Below are 18643 nucleotides of genomic sequence, written 5' to 3'. Positions count from 1 at the left end.
CGGCGGTGAGCTGAAAGTGGAAAAGGCCATGCGGTCGGCCGAGCAGAAAAGTGAAAAACTGTGTTATCAGTGTAAGAAGCCCGGACATTTGATGCGCAATTGTCGATTGGGCAGGAAAAACAGCGACACGCCAGCGAAGAAAGAAGACAACGGCAGAGCCAAGGCTGCTCACATTGACGCAAAAGCGGTCGCGTTCACGGCCGGTGACCCCGGTGACGAAAAGGCTGGCTGGGTGATCGATAGCGGCGCGAGTGCACACATGACGAGTGATCGGTCGATTTTCACCTCGCTCCGAGAGTTTGCCGGCGGCTGGATCACGCTCGCCGACGGGAAGAAGACGCAAATTCTAGGTGAAGGCAGTGTTGTGTTGTTTGGCCTAGACGGCGAAGAAGATGTGGTGAAAATAGAGGTGAAAGAGGTTAAGTTTGTGCCCGGCTTGTCAACGAACTTGATATCCGTGTCCAAGCTGGCGCACAACGGCCTCAAAGTGTTCTTCGACGACGTTGGCTGCCAGATTTCGGACCCCAGCGGGCGTGTGGAGGCAACCGGAGATCGTCGTGGCGGGATGTACTTCCTGTGCCTGGCAGAAGCATCCGCAGGGCAGCACACGGAGAGTTGCCAACACCTATGGCAGCGGCGGCTGGGCCACCGTGACTTGGCAGCTGCCGAACGTATCAACAATGAACAGCTGACCACCGGGATGAAAGTGCGTGACTGTGGCAATCGGTTCGTTTGCGAATGTTGTCTGGAGGGGAAATCTGTCAAAGCCCCCTTCTCGCCAGTGACCGAAAGAAATTCGACGCAGATTTTGGACATCGTGCGTACAGACTTGTGCGGCCCGATACAAATGTCAACACAAATGGTACGTTCGTTTGAAAAGTAGTTCCGCACTGAGTGCCGCACTCAGAGCTGTCAAAGTGTTTCTTTGAAGAAACCCGCGCTAGTTCCGCACGAGTTTCGCCGCCATCTTGGAACTGAAACTCTAGTGCCGCACTCGATATTTTATCAGTTTCATGCGAGTTCCATGTACACTGAAAAAGAATGTTCGTTTGAACCAAAACTGGCACCAACGAGTGCGGCACTCAGTGCCACACTGGCTGTTCAAACGAACGTACCAAAACTGTCAAGCGTTACGTCATGCACCTCATCGACGACGTCAGTCGATGCACATCGGAGGCCGTGGACAGGATCAAGGTGCGGTGGACGGAGAATCGGACCGGCCGGAAGATGCCGATCAACCGTTTGGAAGGAGGTAACGGATTCGACAGCAAAGAATTGAGAAAGTGCGACGCCAAGTTCATCGAGTTGAGCAACAGGAGTTCTCAAGTGGAGTTGCCAGCCGCGGGGCCGCCTGCCGTGGGGGAAACAGCCGCGGTGCCGCCTGCAGGGGAAGAACCAGCCGTGGGGCCGCCCACCGTCGGTGAAACAGTGGCGGGACCGCCTGCCGCGGAACGACCTGCCGCGGAAACGCCAGCTGCTGAGGAGGAGATCGAGCTGCTACCGTGTGGGGAAAAGCTGGAAGAAGTTCCTGAAGAAGAAAATGAAGGGAACGAAACAGTGAGTGATCTTCAAGACGCAGTTCCTGAAGAAGAGCCCGAGGATTATCCGGCACCAACCGGCGGCGCGGACGGCGCCGGCGGCGGTCGACCGAAGCGGTACATCCAGCTGCCGAAACATCTGGACGAGTACGAGGTCGGCGTGGCATCGTGTGCGGTCGAAGATCCGGAGAACTACAAGAAAGCCATGAAGAAACCCGAGTGGCGGAAGGCGATGCAGGAGTTGGCAGCACTGCCCGGCCGTACAGCGCTGGGAAAGGAGGAGCTCGTGTGCAGACTTCGGCGCAGCATTTACGGTTTGCGCCAATCCGCTCGGTGCTGGAACCGGAAACTCAACGAAGTGCTGACGAAGCTGGGGTTCAAGGCCGCGGACGCAGATCCATGTTTGTACCGGATGCAGCAAGGCGGAACAACTGTGTTGCTGCTTGTTTACGTCGACGACTTGCTCGTTGGCTCGACGCGGGAGGCTGACATCGACCGGATCTTCCGGTGCCTACAGAGAGAGTTCGAGCTGACCAACTTGGGGAGTGCCAAGCACTTCCTGGGCATGGAGGTGAAACGCGACGACGGGTGCTACAAGGTGCGGGTGAAGAACCACATTGACAAATTGCTCACGAAGTTTGGGATGGAGCAAGCGAAAACCACGAAGTCACCCATGGACCCCGGGTACCTCAAAGCCGAAGAACCGAGTACGCCCTTTGGAGACCAGACGAAGTACCGGAGCTTGGTAGGTGGACTGATGTACATCGCCTGTACTGCTAGACCGGACATTGCGGTCGGTGCGGCAATTCTTGGGCGCAAGTTCAGCGCGCCCAATGAAGCCGACTGGACCGCGGCAAAACGTGTGCTCCGGTATTCAAAAGCGACGAGGGAGTACTATCTTCGACTGGGCGGCAAGCCTGGGGAAGCACTAGCTGGGCACTCGGATGCAGACTGGGCCGGCCACCCAGGAAACAGACGCTCAACGTCCGGCTTTGTTTTCACCTTTGGAGGAGGAGTAATCTTGTGGGCAAGCCTTCTGAAACTGTGCGTCACGAAGCAGATTGCGTTGGAGTACTGTCCGACGGACCGGATGGTAGCCGATCTCTTCACCAAGCCCCTGGGACCGTTGAAGCTTGGGCAGTTCTGCGGAACGCTCGGGCTGCTGGCGTAGGCGTTGCTGCTGTCCATCGAGGAGGAGTGTGGAAATCTGCGCTGTCCACATCAAGTCTGCGCACATCCTAGGCCCTTCTGGCAACCACGATGACGACGACGACGAGCTCTCCTTCTTTGACGACTCGTCGATCGTCCTCAGAACCAGTTTAGCGATCACCACGATCAGACGCGTTTTTACGAGCAATAAATGTTAGTTAGTCTTAACTGTACATTCTCGCGTTTTCATTCTCACTTCCGACTTCTGCTTTCCTCTGGTCGCCGATACATTTTAGGACCCAATTTAACCCTACAATATGGTAGCAACTAACATGGTTGGGTTTTCAGTGAAAGCATATAAATTAAAAAATATTCAAATATTGTGCAAAAACATTGCTAAAATATCTGCATACAATGTCACTGAAGCCTAAAAAGTACCAAAGTTTTGGTGTCTAGTGTCAAAATTATGGGGAGTAACATGACGAAAAGGGCGCAAAATCGAAAGGACGAAAATATTTTTTTTCTTTATTTTTGTTTCGTTAGTTAAAATGAAATTAAATGTGTACCATTATCCGGGGCAAATCGAGACACATGGGGTGAATTGAGAAGTTATTTTAGCAATGTTTTTGCACAATATTTGAATATTTTTTAATTTGTTTCAGTAGGAATAGACACAAAACAACAAAATTAGTTTCTAAATTTGAACTTTTATGTCTAAAAACAGCTGTTCTGGCTTTCTTGTCGAAAATTTACCAACACATTCAAACCACGGGGTACCATAGAAGTTGGTTTGTTTGACTCAAAAACATGCTTTTTTGTAAAGCCCCACAACGTCCCTAACAATGGGCTTCCCTGTTCGTGGACTCGCTCTTAAGGTTTTCCAACAACATGGTTGAGCTCAACTTCCTCAAATTGTAGATTTAAATTAACATTATGATGATCTGTAAGTTCATATAGGCCAAATAAGAATTTGCGGAAGACATTTCAGAGGATTTGAAATAAACACCTGCTGGGAAGCTTTGCCTGAGACCTGATGCTAAACATATATTGTTGTTTTCGGCATTTATGGTTTATTTTAGTGAAAAGAATCAATATGAGCAGCTACAGGATTATTTTCCAAAAAATTAAATAAGACTTATTATATTTTGATTTGTGCTCCTCTGAAATGTTATTCCCGAAACAGCGCCACCAAACATTTGGTGGCGGCTTCAGCAAGCTACGTCAGTATCACGGGCCTGGGTGTTATACATTCTTCAGAGTGTACGAATCTCTCCGCACTCTTTGGCAAAGTTTTTCCCTAAAAAACCAAGTATATCACCCAGCCCTCTGTCACGACGGCCATGTTTATGAAACCTAAATGTTCGACGCGAACATGAAGACAACAAAGAAGATGAAGAACGCATTTGCTGTCAAAATTTGAAAATAAACAAACCGCGTGGTAAAAAAAGGCATAATTTCATAATGTTGAAATGATTTCCATGAAAAAATAACGACACGGGACGGATTTCCAAACACAAGTTCCCGAAGGACCCTATCCGCCAGAGACTATGGATAAATGCCCCGCGAAGTGGCGATGAAGACGGTTTTGCAAGTTCAAAGTTCAGATTTGTTCGGACCACTTCGCGATGAACTTCTTGTGAGATTCCTTCGATTCCCTGTGCGAGTCGACAGCGGGAGTGGGCCAGTCCTCGGAGAAGGTTATCGAAGGATGCTCGGAAAGACCAGCTCCGCCACAATCACCGGAATCACGGATGTTTCTGCACTTGGTCGGTTACTCCCTGCCGGAGATTGCAGCGAGTTGTTCGGAAGGATCAACAGCGGGACTTGGCCAGTCCCCGGTCCAGTACTACCCGGCAAATCTTCCCGGTTAATCGGAAGCAACAGTTCTCATCTTTTTTCGTAACAGATTTGCACACACAAAAAGTGATGTTTCTTGAAGATTTGGTGTAAACAAACAGACAACACCAATACTGCTACACTCACAGAGCCCACGCAGTAGTATTAGTGAAGAGCCCACGATAAACAACGTGGGCTCTTCACTAATACTACTACGTGGGCTCTTCGAGGTTTTGGTGACTGTCAAACGTTCCAGCCATTTACAGTGGTGCCAGAGGGTTGATATCACCTAATCAATCAATACTTTTATCATAAATAACCATTTTATTGTTTAAAAATTTAGTTTTCCTGAGCTCCCGTATTCAAATACTCGTTCAAATACATGGAAGCTGTTATTTCTAACACCACTGGCCACCTAGCGGCCATTTCAAACTGATTTCGTCTATACTGTCGCAACCAATCAAGCTTGTACTTGTAGCTTGTACTTGGGATTCGAGCTCAGTACATCTATTGCTTGGGTACTAATTGGGTCCTAAAATGAAGCTTAGATTGCTGATATTATTGTTTACAGCGATAAAGCTTATTTTTCTGAGTACAATGATCCTTTGTACGACCACAAAGAGTTTAAAATGGATTTTTAAATCAATTTTGAAAAATTAACCTTGTGGTCCTTCTTGACAGAAAAGTTCCTACTTGACAGCTCGTTCCAAGGGGAGTATAGTTGATCCATCGAAAAAATGTTGTCTTGACAATTTTTTTGCATTAAAATGAAAAAAAAAGTGATCAGAAATGGTTTTTGATCGTGTTTTTTACCGTTGTACATAAAAATTTACATTGGGCTTTAGTGCCCAATTTATAGATCAATCTCGGTTGAGCTATCTTCTAGAAATCATACGGCACATATTTCGGAATCAGAATGTTGAAATTTGTCATAAGTCTCAAGCATACTTCCATATTAAAAAATCACCACATTTCAATTGTTTTCACACATTGATTACTTCAGCCTGCCGGCTGCCGGCCATACACAGATGATGTTTCAATGTTTCTACTTGCCAGCAATTAAATCATACATGTTGTCACTAAAAAGTATTGTATACTATGGTATTGAGCTTTGTTTGTGTTGGTGTGGTAAATAAAATGAATCTCAGCAGATTCCTTTAGATTCTTTTTTTTTCCAGAAAATTCAAATGTGCTAAATGAAAATAACTCGATGATGATCACATGTACTCAACAAGAGGAGTATTACAGGAATCTAGGCTTATTTATTACAATTTTAAATACAGAACAAATGCCTAATAACTTACATCGAAATTCCTCCGGGAAGCTCACTCCCTAAAACTACACCACAATGGACTTTTTCACAATTTGAGATTCTTTCATTCACTAACACGAAACTACATTGACCGAGACAATGTATTATGTACAATTATGTGTATTTATTAAACCCACTATCAAAACTAGATTATCAAATTCCTTCCAGACACATCGCAAATACTGTGCGTTTGTTATTTCCACGACTGTCATCTGCCGCTGTTGAAAGAAGCTGATGACGTCCTTCTCACCATTCACACGACATGAGCTCACCATTCATTCATGTGCTCTGCTGCTGCTCGCTACAGTGAGTCACGAAAGTGTTCATTCGCTTGTTCACCTTGTTGAAGCTGGCCTCCACGGCCCCTTGGAGTTGACTCAACATCCGCCGTAGGTGCTGGTCCTCGCCGTTGCCCCGCAGCCGTTCCGTTTCGGTCAGCTCCAGGCGGATCGTTGAGATGAGGGACTCGATGAAATCCGGCCTTTGATCTGCTAGTTTGTACATGAACCGGAAGTAGTTGGAGGTGTTAATGCGAAGGTGCTTCTTGGTGAAACTTGCGAGGGCGGATTTGAGTTCCATCTTGATGAGGTTTGAGCCGTTTTGGGTGCTGGTGAGCATTAGGGAGGTGAGTTCGTTGGCCACGGGTTTGCTGAGGCTTTGGTCGTGGACGAGCAGAGCGTGTTCGAGGGTGGCGGGAGCGACTATGCCGATGAACATGGCGATCTTGCCGTTGTCCTGGGCGTTGTTGAGTGCTTCCAGGAGGAAGGTTAGCAATTTGAGTCCGATTTCGGCCTGCAGTTTTGGGGTGGCTCCGTTGAGTTCCACGTAATAAGCGAGGTACTTGTTCAAGGCGAACTTGACGAACGCCTCGTTGCGGGACGTGAAGAAAACCAGAAACGGTTTAACGGCGTCGGCGTTGGTTTTGAACTTGAGAAATTGTGGTGCCCACTTGGGCATCATCTTCGCCGCGTAATCCCCAATAACCGGATCTTCCAGATAGCTCATCTGCCCGAGAACGTCCATGATCCGGTGCCAAACCTTTCCCATCGCCAGCACCAAATCGTTCGGGACATTTCTGTTCGTCAACACGCTCGACGGCAGGAAATATTTGCTAAAGGCCAAGTGGAGCAAACAAGCAGAATTGCCCCTCTTGTAAATGACCTGCCCACATTCCTTGATCGCCACCACCAGCATCGAGATGATTCGAATCAGTAAACTCGTGGTCGGGCTCGGGAACCACGCGTCAAACTGATGAAACAAAGCGTTCACCTTCAAACTCATCTCCAGCTGACCCCGGCTATCCTTCTCGTTGTACTTGTCTCCCAAAGCCTTAAAGAACAATCCCATCAAATCGTCCTTTCCCTCGCACAAATCAACCTCCGCAATGCTGCAAATCTCCTGAAACACTCCCAACCCACAAACCACCCTAGATAGTTCCACTAACTGCTCGCCGCCATTTTGAATCGCCAACTTCAGCCAAATCCTCACAATAACCCGCTCGTCAACCTCCTTCATCCGATCGCTCCCAACCAGCGCCTTGATGTACTGCAACCTCAGCGCCGACCCCGCCGTCGAATGTTCCGCAAAGAAGCTAACCAACTCCATCAACGCTACCGGATCCGGTGCGCACAGCGTGAACTGAACGGCCATCTCAGCCACGATCGGCATCGCAATGGTCGTGTCCTTGGTGAAAAACTCCTTTATTCGAGGCAGAACGAAGCTGTTTAGTGGTTCCACAAAGTCAGCGTGGAGTTCCGGGCGGAAGAGTGTTGTGCTGCGGCGACGGAGCAAGTTCAGGGTGCGGGAAAAGACTGGAACGAGAGAAACAACGATATACCGAATAAACATTGAAGTGAATGATTTTTATAATTAAGCTAACTCACCCGTCATCACTCCCTCCATCTCTCCCTCGGGACAACTCTTCAGGTACCGCTCCAGCCAATCTCCCCCGGCTAAAAACTGCTCGTCCCCCTTCTCAAACTCCCCTCGGGTAAAAGCCCGCTCGTACACCGTTCCCATTGCTTCCGCCACGATCGGCGCCACCGTCTGCAGCCGGTCCCCAAACTTCCGGTACGCACGCCCCAGCCCTTCCAGCACCTGCCGAAGATGGTTCGTCTTGTCGAAGGCGCGCTCGGTGAACAGAATCGTGAGGGCCATGTTGGCCAGCACGAGCACGGTGATGCGTCGGATGGCGACTTCGACGTCCGAGTTCGGCGTCAGCTGGTCCAGGTTGAAGTGGAGCATTTGCTTGGAGAGTCGCGGGTAGTCGTCCTGGTAGGGAGTGGCTTGGACCATGGCCAGGGTCAGGAGGGTGTAGTTGTAGATGGCTTGCTCGGTGAGGGAGGTCAGTTTGGGCGGAGCGAACCGGAGGATCGTTCGGTTGAAGAGGATTTGGACTTTGGTTTTTTGGGAGGAGGTGGAGAGGTGGCGCAGCATGAAGGCCATGAGGGTGATGTAGGATTTGAAGCTTGAGGTGTGGGTTGAGAGGGCGTCGAAGGCTTGTTGGGTTGAGTGTTGCGCGGCTTGGTCGATGATGCCCTTTGGGGAGCGGCTGACGCAGGCCAGGTTGATGGGCGGTTCCTGGGGTAGCTGGAAGGGTGAGTTGAGACGTTTGCTGAAGTATTCCCAGAGTGTGATTACGAGGTCGTACTTGATTGGCCACCATTTGGTGTATATTGGTTTGAGGAGAAGCAGGAACGTTCTTAGATTGTCTTCTGGGAGGGCACCTAAGGTGACTTCTTTGAGAGCTCGATCGAGGATCGTGTAATCCGGTGGGAGAGTTATTATCGGCGTCTCTTTGAAGGTAGTCTCATCCAGCAGTCGATACTGGTACAACGAAGCGATTCCATGCACGAGCCAAGCCTGGAACAGCAGCGAGTTCGCCTTGGTTCGTTTCCAGCTTTTTGCATGAACTTCATTTAGGATCTTTTCCAAAGCGATCTGTAGATTCGCCCAAAAGTCGACTCCAGAACTCGTGGCCAGTACCAACATCCCAATCCATATGTTCTTCACGCACGGACAGTAAAACTGCATCTCCTCCGTCAACTCGTTCTGAATCGTTCGATCGTTAAATTTAATGGAAGCAAGTCCAACCAATCCTTCCAGCAAATCACGATAAGCGGCTTCAAAATCAACCTTCCCTGATAGCCGCTTGTGCACCTCATACATCAGCATCAGCGCGTACCAACGCCACTCCAGCGCCACGTGAAAGGACCCATAGCTGACCGAGTCAATCCTCTTCACAGAAATTCCACTAAAACCATCCGCCAACAAGCCAATCGCCGGCAAGCTATTCGTCACCACCGAAATCACCTCCAGCAGCTCCTCCTCCTTGTACAACGCATCCTCTCCGCAACTCCCAATCAAAACCCGCAAGAACCGACCCACTTGAACCCCCATCCACCAACCCTGCGTATTTCCCAACTCCTGCCACACGTCGGAATTTCCCAGGTGGCACATCGTGGTGCGCGCCTCCAGTGCCAACCGCTGCAGCATTTTGTCGTCCAGATAGTAAAACTCCAGCCCGAACAGCACGGCCGGGCGGTTCTCGTCCTCCGGGCTGGCCGAAGATTCCGCGTAGATGGCCCGATATCGGTCCACCTCGACCAGTTTGCGCACGTCCGGGCCCACGAAGCTGGACAGCTCCGCCGGGCGGTTGTTGCAGTCGAACATTGTTTAAAGAGTCTAAAAATGTCTCAATTAATTTAAGAATTTCAAATAATTTAAAAACATACCAGATCAAATTGGTTCTCCAAAATTTACGCGCGCAGATTCAAAATTCACCATTTGTTTTGATTGTGCTTCGTGCACGAAAAAGCAAAATTGGTCAGTTTAACCTAATTTTTTGCTTACGACGCGAACAAAAAATCTGCACGCCCATGGATTGCGAGCTGCCACTACTCGCCGCCAGAGGGGCAGCTGCAAAAGTCTTCAGCCGGGTGAAATATTTCACTACACTCTTATTCGAAATGTCGAAAAATCATCTTATTTTTCAGATAACTTTCACCCAACCTCCCCCAAACGTGCATTCCGTCAAACAACTGTCATCGAGCGACGACGACGACGAGCCATCTTCCATCAAAACACAGATTCTCACGGAAGGGAGAAATTTTCCATCAGCTGTACCTCGCGAAAAGGAAGGAAAAAATGTCTCCAGCAAGCTGCGAACCGCGACAAATGCTTCGAGCATTCCACTAAATCGCCCCCGCGAGGTGGCGATCCCGTGTTTGTTATTGCGTGTGAAATACCTCCCTCCCCGCGCGCGGGTTAGTTGTTACGGAGAAATGGTGAGTGCAGAAAATATAATCTTGTTTTGACGCCTCTTGGCCTGAAATTTTCCTGCCTCGCTCGGCACGGAGTGTAAATTATGCAAATTAAAATGACCTTTTCGCGGGTGACTCCGCTTTTTCCAGGGAGCCAACATTTCTCAGCTTGAGCGTGATATCGGTGCCGATCAGTTCCCTCCCAATGAGCACTACTTTGGATTAGTTAATGTGAGTTGGCTTAAGTTTTTCGAGCTGTTCAAGATATTGATTGACTTCCCTTTTGATTTCAGTTTGGAAACACCTGCTACAGCAACTCGGTCCTGCAGGCGTTGTACTTTTGCCGACCGTTCCGGGAGAAGGTCCTGGAGTACAAGGCCAAGAACAAACGCACCAAGGAGACGCTGCTGTCCTGCCTGGCCGATCTGTTCTACAGCATTGCGACGCAGAAGAAAAAGGTCGGTTCGATCGCGCCAAAGAAGTTTATCGCCCGGTTGCGGAAGGAGAAGGAGGAGTTCGACAATTACATGCAGCAGGATGCGCACGAGTTTCTCAACTTTCTCATCAACCACATCAACGAGATCATCCTGGCCGAGCGGAACCAGGCCAAGGGTGGCGCAACCGCCGGCGGTACGACCACGAGCAAAAATGGCCACGCAGGAACAGCCACCCCGTCCCTGAACCACCTGCTGAACGGCTGCGGTACCGGAGACAACGGCACCCAGCAACCCCAGGAACCGACCTGGGTGCACGAAATATTCCAGGGCATCCTGACGAGTGAAACGCGCTGCCTAAACTGCGAAACCGTCAGCAGCAAGGACGAAAACTTCTTCGACCTGCAGGTGGACGTCGACCAGAACACCAGCATAACGCACTGTCTGCGGTGCTTCAGCAACACCGAGACGCTGTGCAGTGATAACAAGTTCAAGTGCGACAACTGCTGCAGCTACCAGGAGGCGCAGAAGCGGATGCGCGTCAAAAAGCTACCGATGATCCTGGCGCTGCACCTGAAGCGGTTCAAGTACATGGAGCAGTACAACCGGCACATCAAGGTGTCCCACCGGGTCGTGTTTCCGCTCGAGCTGAGGCTGTTTAATACGGTGAGTAACTAAACATTTTGCTTTTCAATTACGGACGTCGATATCAAGTACCTAGAGCAGCTTAGTTGACGTTTTGTCTCTCTGACTCATTTAATTCTGAATTCAGATGATTACATTTGTAAACTATCTCGGCTTCGGGGATTACAATAATTGCAGAAGTCAGTAACTCGGAAAAATAAAGAAAACAGTCGTTATTTGTCTCGAGGCTGTGCACGGAAAGATACCGCAGCTTGACGCGCAAGTTCTTTTGTAGAACTTTCAGCGTGCTCATTTCACTTATATAATTATAAGTTTGTAGAGTTTCTATAATAGGGCGATACCAATCAATTTGTTATTTCACGAGTCCCCAAAGAAACACACGAGACAGCCATATGAAGGAAAAGCTTGCGTGTAGCCGTTGAGAACAATCGCGTTGGCTGCTTTCCTATCGATAAGGCTGTAGATGTAGTTCATGTTGATCTCCAAACTGTAGAATGATCGGGTTCTCGTTGTGATGTCGTGCACATCCTTAACGAACTTGTCGTAGATGTTCTTCGTCAGCAAATCGTTTTCTTCTACCCAGCCCATTGATTTTGCATGGCAAAATACATCAGATTGAGGATTCGGGTTCACCCACAAATCCTCTCCATCGGCCACGAGTGTCAGGCTCATCATGTGTTCGGTTAGCAGAGAATCGTCTTTGCCCAGCAAACCCTTCTGATCATAATGGGCAAATCCAGTAGCGGAATCAACTCCCGATGCTACTACCATCAGCGTTACGTTTACTGTCCGGCCCGGCGTACCGTCATCGAGGGAATTCAGCTTCTCCCTCACCTCCGGGATTTCCGCCAATCTAGTGACATCGTTGCTGATCATTGCCCGTAATTCCACTTCCACCGAAAGGTAACCCTTGTCCCAGTTAGGTGGCTCAATGACAGGCAGAATGTCTTTCCGCAGCTTCATTATCTCGGACCAGGGTACAAGCATTTTGAGTCCAAAGAAATTTTTAAAAAACTTATCCAAAGCTTGGTACTTGCTGAGCTTCACGTGAGTTTTCAAGAAACTTTGATTTGCCCCTTTGGTTCGAAGAAACTCTAAGATCTTAGCTGTAGCTGGAGAGTTACTGTGGTGTGCTGTGATTTCAGCAGCTTGCAGTAACTTCTCCAGTCACTTCTCCTCCTAGACCCACCTTCACGTATACATATCGACTCAGAATCAAATTCTGAGCAAATGTCTGTGTGTGTGTGGTGGGATGTTGATCAAAATTTGCACTGGATTATCTCGGCACTGGCTCAACCGATGTTGTCTGTTTTGGTCTCATTCGATCCGTCTTGGGGTCCTATAAGTCGCTATTGAAAACCATAAAGTTTAATTAAGTACTTTAAAAGTTATGCTAAAAAAACAATTTTAACTTAAGTCCGGAAAATTGTAAAAAGGGTGTTTTCGTAAGAACACCTTTTTTTTATTTACTTCAAATTGTTTTACATTGCAGGCCAAGGGTGCATGATACTGATGATACTCGTCGGTTGACACCCAGGCGAGGAACATCCCGGAAGGAGCCCAACTACATCCGTAGTGCTGTTTGGACAAAACAGCATGGCTCTGGTTCCTTGCAAGTGTCCTATTTTCTTACCTCCACGTTGGCTTGGTTTAGTCATCATGATGACAAGGTGTAACCTAGCTGGTGGCCTGTGGAAACGACTCGTAAACCTTTGACCAGCGAGGGTCAGAGTTGAGACGGCTAGAAGAAAGGGGCGCGACAATGTGGGAAAGGGAAGTAATTTGTGATTGTAGACGGTATTGTTTTGATTCGCAGTATGTTGAGTCAACTGCTGTGGATGTACCTGAGCATCGCAGAACGGGGTTTCTCTTCTTTCCATTTCAGCTAACAGCTATCTTTTGTTTCACTGATTTTCTAAAACGGCTTCTGTTTACTATCCTCCATTTGATTTCGATTTGTCTGTCTGTCTGCTTTCCCTTAATTTGGCAGCGATGTCAATTTTGTTTATCATGTGCCATTATTTATCTATTTGAATAATTTCTCATCTTCCCTGTAAATTGCCCTCAATACAATCTAAGCTTGTTTGTTACCTCTTTTTAATAACTATTGTTAATTTCTTTATCTACTTCATAAATTACTATCTTCCTTTTACTATTGATTCTTTACATAGTATATTTCTGTTGAGCCCACTGGCTCGACCGAACATCGACTGATTCGTCGACTGCTTTACTGGCAGCCCTGGTTTGATCGACATCAACGCAGTTGTGCCAATACACGTAGCAAATAAATCATTCTTCCCTCTTGTATCACACGAGCTAGTTGTGTTTCCCTTTTACTCCGAGTACGTTCTAATTCCGCCACGTTTAAGACCCTGCAACAGGTTATGTGCCACCACTGGAACGGCCGGGAAATTCGGGAAAAGTAACGTGACGCGAAAAGTTATAGTAAATTCGTGCGAGACTCGTAAAAAACGGGAAGTTTCGTGGAAAGCGAAAATGGACTTTTCCAAAGTTGGCGTTACTCGGCTTAACAGCCGGAACTTTCGCTCGTGGTCGTTTAAAGTGAAGATGGTCCTGATGAAAGAAGGCTTATGGAACCGCATTGAACCGGGAACACCACCAAATCCAGTAACAGCTGCCTGGACCGAAGGGGACGCCAAGGCAATGGCGACAATCGTGTTATTGGTGGAGGACAATCAACATAACCTCATCATGGACAAGGAAACGGCGAAAACCACGTGGGATGCGCTCAAGGCCCACCACCACAAGGCGAGTCTCACCGGAAAAGTTGCGCTGCTGAAGGAGGTCTGCAGCACAAATTACCAGGAGGGTGAGAACATGGAGGAGTTTTTGTACGGGATGGACGACCTTTTTGCACGTTTGGAAAACTCTGGTGAAAAGCTTTCGGCGCACATGCAAGTCGCCATGTTGCTCCGGAGCATGCCATCGGCTTTTGACACCCTAACCACAGCGTTGGAGAGCCGTACGGACAAGGAATTGACGATGGACCTGGTCAGGTCGAAACTCATCGACGAGAGCGAGAAGCTCTATGGAACCGACAGTTTTGTCGGTGAACGTGCTCTAAAAGCGGTAGGCGAGACGAGGGCACGGGGCGTGGAATGCTTTTTCTGCGGCCAGAAGGGGCACCAGCAGAGACAGTGCCAGGAGTATCTGGAAATGAAAAGGCAGGCGCAGGCAGAGAAACGAGTTCTAAAAGTGCGCGAAAACGACGAAAAGTCGTTCACCTTTATGGTGCGTCGGAACAAAAGTCCATTGTTCGCGCGTTCGTGGTTGTTGGACTCGGGTGCGACATCCCATATCTGTAGTGATGTGAACTTTTTTGTGCGATTAGAAAGTGTTTCGCATTCGAATGTAGTTGTCGCGGACGGAACCGAGAAGCGCGCCGAGGGTATTGGTGACTGCCGGATCGAATGTTTGAACAGTAGTGGTGAAGTTGTAGAACTCACACTCACCAACGTGTTGTTCGTTCCAAGTATTAGTGGCAACATGATTTCGATCAGCAAACTAACGGCCAAAGGAGTGTGTGCTAAATTTGGCAGTGCGGTTTGTAAACTCGTGTTTGCGAACCAAATTATCGCGATCGGTGATAAAAAGTGCGACATGTATTGGCTCCGGACGTGCCCGGACCGGGTCGCGAAAGTGATGGTGCAACAGCACGAAAAGAACAGCTGGCAAGACCGCGACGATCAAAGCGATCCGGAGGTGCTCGGCGAGAACCAGCGGGAGAACCTGGCAAGCGGGTTGAAGCAGAAGGATGGATCGCAGCAGGCAAAAGCAGCAGCCGAACATAGCGAAACGGTGCAAGTGTACTTCGGCAAACCAGCTGCGAAGATGGTTGCAAGTCACGGTGGTGCTCACTTTGAGGAGGAGCATGCTCAATCGGGGAACAACAAAGAATGTCCTTCTCAACTCTTTGGACAAGATGATGACCCGCAAGAACCAGTTCCAGATTCTCCTGCGCCGGGACCACGGCGTTCGCAGAACTCGACAGCTGGCGTACCAAGCGCTGATGGAGATTCAGCGGTGGAAGGCGAAATGCAGTTGACAAAAGCGGTGCCGACGAAAGTGCTGATGGATCCCGGTTTCCAACAACAAAAGGAGGAGATGGGTAAGCAGCTGGTGTCGGCGAAACAAAATCAGTGCTTAGTTGGAGCTTTGTTGTACGCAACCGTGATAAGCCGACCGGAAACCAGCCTTCTGGGTCGACGAGTGCAACATTTGACGAAAGCTGGCTGGAAGAAGGCAGGCGACGTAAACAAACCGAGTACATCTGCAAGTTACCTGTTCAAGCTCGGTGGTGACGTCATCGGGTGGGGGCACAATAAACAAACGTGTGTGACCCAATTCAGCGCAGAGGCTGAGTACACCTTTGTCAGATATCATCAGAAGCTCAAGTGGGTAAGAGGACCAGCCTGTTTTCCGACTCCGGCAAAGGAGGAGAAATGGACGTGCGTTGTGCTCACCGAGAACACCAGAATCGCGAACCTGCTGGAAGCGGGCATGGTGCGCCTCGAGTACATTCCGTCGGCGGAAGCGGGTCTGCTGGCGAAGCCATTGCCTGTGGTGGAACTGGGACTTCAGAAGGCGATCGGCATCGACTCATGCAGCGTTGAGGAGGAGTGTTGAGCCCACTGGCTCGACCGAACATCGACTGATTCGTCGACTGCTTTACTGGCAGCCCTGGTTTGATCGACATCAACGCAGTTGTGCCAATACACGTAGCAAATAAATCATTCTTCCCTCTTGTATCACACGAGCTAGTTGTGTTTCCCTTTTACTCCGAGTACGTTCTAATTCCACCACGTTTAAGACCCTGCAACAATTTCCTCCACTGTCCATTGTTTTGAAACTTCACCTTTTTCTTAAGCAAGTGAGGTTCGAGCCCTTACTCAATTTATGGAATGATTAAAGGATTAACACAAATATTACTATTGTACTTTTGAAAACTTTTCTAAAATGCTTAGGACCACAATATTGTAACAAAACACCGCGACAAAAGAAATAGCAACAGATAAACACGACTCAACATTAGGCAAGATTTCAGGAGAAAACAATAAACTATAAATAACAACTAGTTTTTGAATTCAAACTAAAAATAAAACAGTTTTTGCTTTAATGAAAGTTGCTAGGCACACTTTAAATGGTTAGGCGCTTATACTTACATCAAACCCTACGCAATGTACCACCCCCGGCCGAGTTAAAATGCGTAACCGGAAAAGAAGGTGTGCATGCCTGGCACGAACACTAAAAGCGTGTTCTAGCGTGCTGCTCGTACTGACCTGGTGCATAAGATCGGTCAAGGCCCGTTCTTACACTGAAAATTGCAAATTCAAATTGTTTTACATTTTTGCATTGAACTTAGAACTAAAAAAATAAATTCATTGAAATATTCAAAATCATTAAACTTAGTAAACTACAAACTGTATTTTAAGATAAATCCTCCTGGAATTCTTACTTGTGAGCGAGTTGTGGCGCTATAACGACGGCAAATAGTGTCCAGGGCATTTGTGGAAATACGATGTCCCATCCTCGAGGGTCCCGGAGCACCAAAACTTCTTAGCAAAACAAAAAAAAACAAACAGGAACGTGAGCGGGGGATCCCCACGTTTCTTCCTCCCCTGTAGTTTCAGAAAGGGAATGTTGTTTGAACATTCGTGCTCAAACTCAATCCACTTCAACGAATCATCTTTGCGGTTAACTTAACGCAGTTGGCCTGGCCGTTTTAACGTTTGTGATGGTTCAAAGCAATTTATTGCATAGGGGCACTGCAATTGTTAATAATGAGGATGCTAGGCGTTAATCAACCTAAGGCATGCTTCAATGCTTCATATTGTAGTAAACAGTAGGTAGCAAAGGGAGAGAAATATAACCCGAAAATTAGTACGAAATATACAACCGAAGAGAACACACTTGTTCAGTGCCCCTACACGTCGCTTTTTTTATTGGAAATAAAGTGTATTGGCCGCCGAAAGTGAAGCGTTTTTTCGGCTGGAAGATCGATCACGTCCTACAAAAAAACGGGACATAGCCGATCTCTATAGTTACGTTGTACATGGAACAGTTCTGCCAGCAGATCTTTTTTGATTTAGACCATAGTGAGTCTTGGCCAACCCAATGAAAGCTGGTAAGAGCAGGGTGGCAGTAGCCAGCAACTGCAAGATCACAGAAAAATGTCAGCGCCTTCATCTGAACTAGAACTTCCCAACATTGCTGCAAGTCAAAATTGAGGTCGCATATACCAGATATCTTTTCTGATAGGACGGAGGAATTCAAGAGAATTTTGTTCTCTCGTCTTTTTTTAGTTTTAACCGTCGAACGATTCAGAAGTGTCCTGACGGCTTGTTCAGCAAAAGATTTTTATGGGAAAATTTCAATATTCAACAGCATTGCTTGCCGGAAACATTCACCAAACCTCATAAAGGGAAGAGAACCCGTTTGAAATACTTAGGCAAGTCTGCGATACTATGGGAAAGCTACGGAGGTATATGAAATTGAAGTCCGTGATTGAACTTGCAGATTTCTAGTGAAGAGATGCTATCTGACCTTGGGTCTTTCTGAATGCTTTCCTTTTTTCCAGTCGGACGACGCCGTCAACCCGGACCGCCTGTACGACCTGATGGCCGTGGTGATCCACTGCGGGTCCGGCCCGAACCGGGGCCACTACATTAGCATTGTGAAGAGTCACGGATTTTGGCTGTTGTTTGACGACGATATGGTTGATGTAAGTGACCAACTTTTTTTTCTCTGTAACAGTTTTGAAAGTTAATTTGCTAATTTTTCAGAAAATCGAAGCATCCACTATCGAGGACTTTTACGGGCTCACGTCGGACATCCAGAAGTCGTCCGAAACGGGCTACATCCTCTTCTACCAGTCACGGGACGCGACCTGAAGCAGCAGCAAGTTTACGCCTGTTTTGATTTAGGAATCCCAAACCCTGAAAGTTGGTTACGATCGTTAAGTTAATTTATTTCCTAATCCAAATCCTAATATATATTTCGAGACTTGTTCCGAGTGTAGGGTTGCGCGCGCTGTTGGCGGTTGATCGACGTTGAATTCGAGCTGTTGTTGAGTAATTTAAGCATGTGAATTAAGCTCGACAATTTGACGATTTTAATAAAGATGATTTTCAACGGCAAGCAATGCAACCAACCAGTCTAGTGGCAGCGTAATCAAAATCTTTTCTCTTCTGAAAACAATATCAGTAGTGCTGGCACGGGACACTTTGGTAGATTCGCACTTGAGGAGTGACAAAATTGAAACAATAGCGGCGCACCAACACGAATCTGTCCAGCGGCCAACGGAGCCAACCAAATTCTGTAAAGTTTATGAAAAAAATCTAGCCTGTTTGTGAACAACAGCTACAAAACAACGGGAGTTGTGAAATAATAAATCTTAGGTAACGGTCTGCCCGAAAGGGTGGACTGTGCACTGTTTAGAAGTGAGAA

General features: G+C 47.8%; 4 protein-coding genes across 4 annotated transcripts in view; 2 read left to right on the top strand and 2 right to left on the bottom strand.

Moving 5' to 3' along the window:
• LOC120417560 (calumenin) overlaps nt 1–5984 on the bottom strand; it is a 35326-nt gene extending 29342 nt beyond the window's left edge. The window contains exon 1 of the mRNA XM_039579651.2: nt 5828–5984. The gene's annotated coding sequence lies outside the window, so the exon portion shown is untranslated. The remainder of the gene's footprint in view (nt 1–5827) is intronic.
• The window catches only part of LOC120417552 (endoplasmic reticulum-Golgi intermediate compartment protein 3), a 302890-nt gene that overhangs the window by 271927 nt on the left and 12320 nt on the right, over nt 1–18643 (top strand). The gene's annotated exons all lie outside the window — the stretch shown is intronic.
• On the bottom strand, nt 6105–9676 carry LOC120417557 (protein MMS22-like). Its single transcript, XM_039579648.2, has 3 exons — nt 9570–9676; nt 7719–9519; nt 6105–7646 (listed from the first exon to the last, which is right to left on the bottom strand). Exons 2-3 carry the CDS (start codon nt 9505–9507, stop codon nt 6115–6117), a joined length of 3321 nt encoding a protein of 1106 aa, XP_039435582.1. The 5' UTR covers nt 9508–9519; nt 9570–9676; the 3' UTR covers nt 6105–6114.
• Nucleotides 9885–18619, top strand: LOC120417550 (ubiquitin carboxyl-terminal hydrolase 46). Its single transcript, XM_039579640.2, has 5 exons — nt 9885–10121; nt 10248–10328; nt 10391–11197; nt 17775–17918; nt 17980–18619. The coding sequence occupies exons 1-5, from the start codon at nt 10119–10121 to the stop codon at nt 18085–18087; spliced, it is 1143 nt and encodes a 380-aa protein (XP_039435574.1). The 5' UTR covers nt 9885–10118; the 3' UTR covers nt 18088–18619.

The sequence above is a fragment of the Culex pipiens genome, chromosome 2 (genome assembly GCF_016801865.2).
Source record: "Culex pipiens pallens isolate TS chromosome 2, TS_CPP_V2, whole genome shotgun sequence".
In the NCBI taxonomy this organism is placed as follows: Eukaryota; Metazoa; Arthropoda; class Insecta; order Diptera; family Culicidae; genus Culex; species Culex pipiens.
The sequence above is the reverse complement of the archived record's forward strand: the minus strand, read 5'-3'. Positions and strand labels throughout refer to the sequence as shown.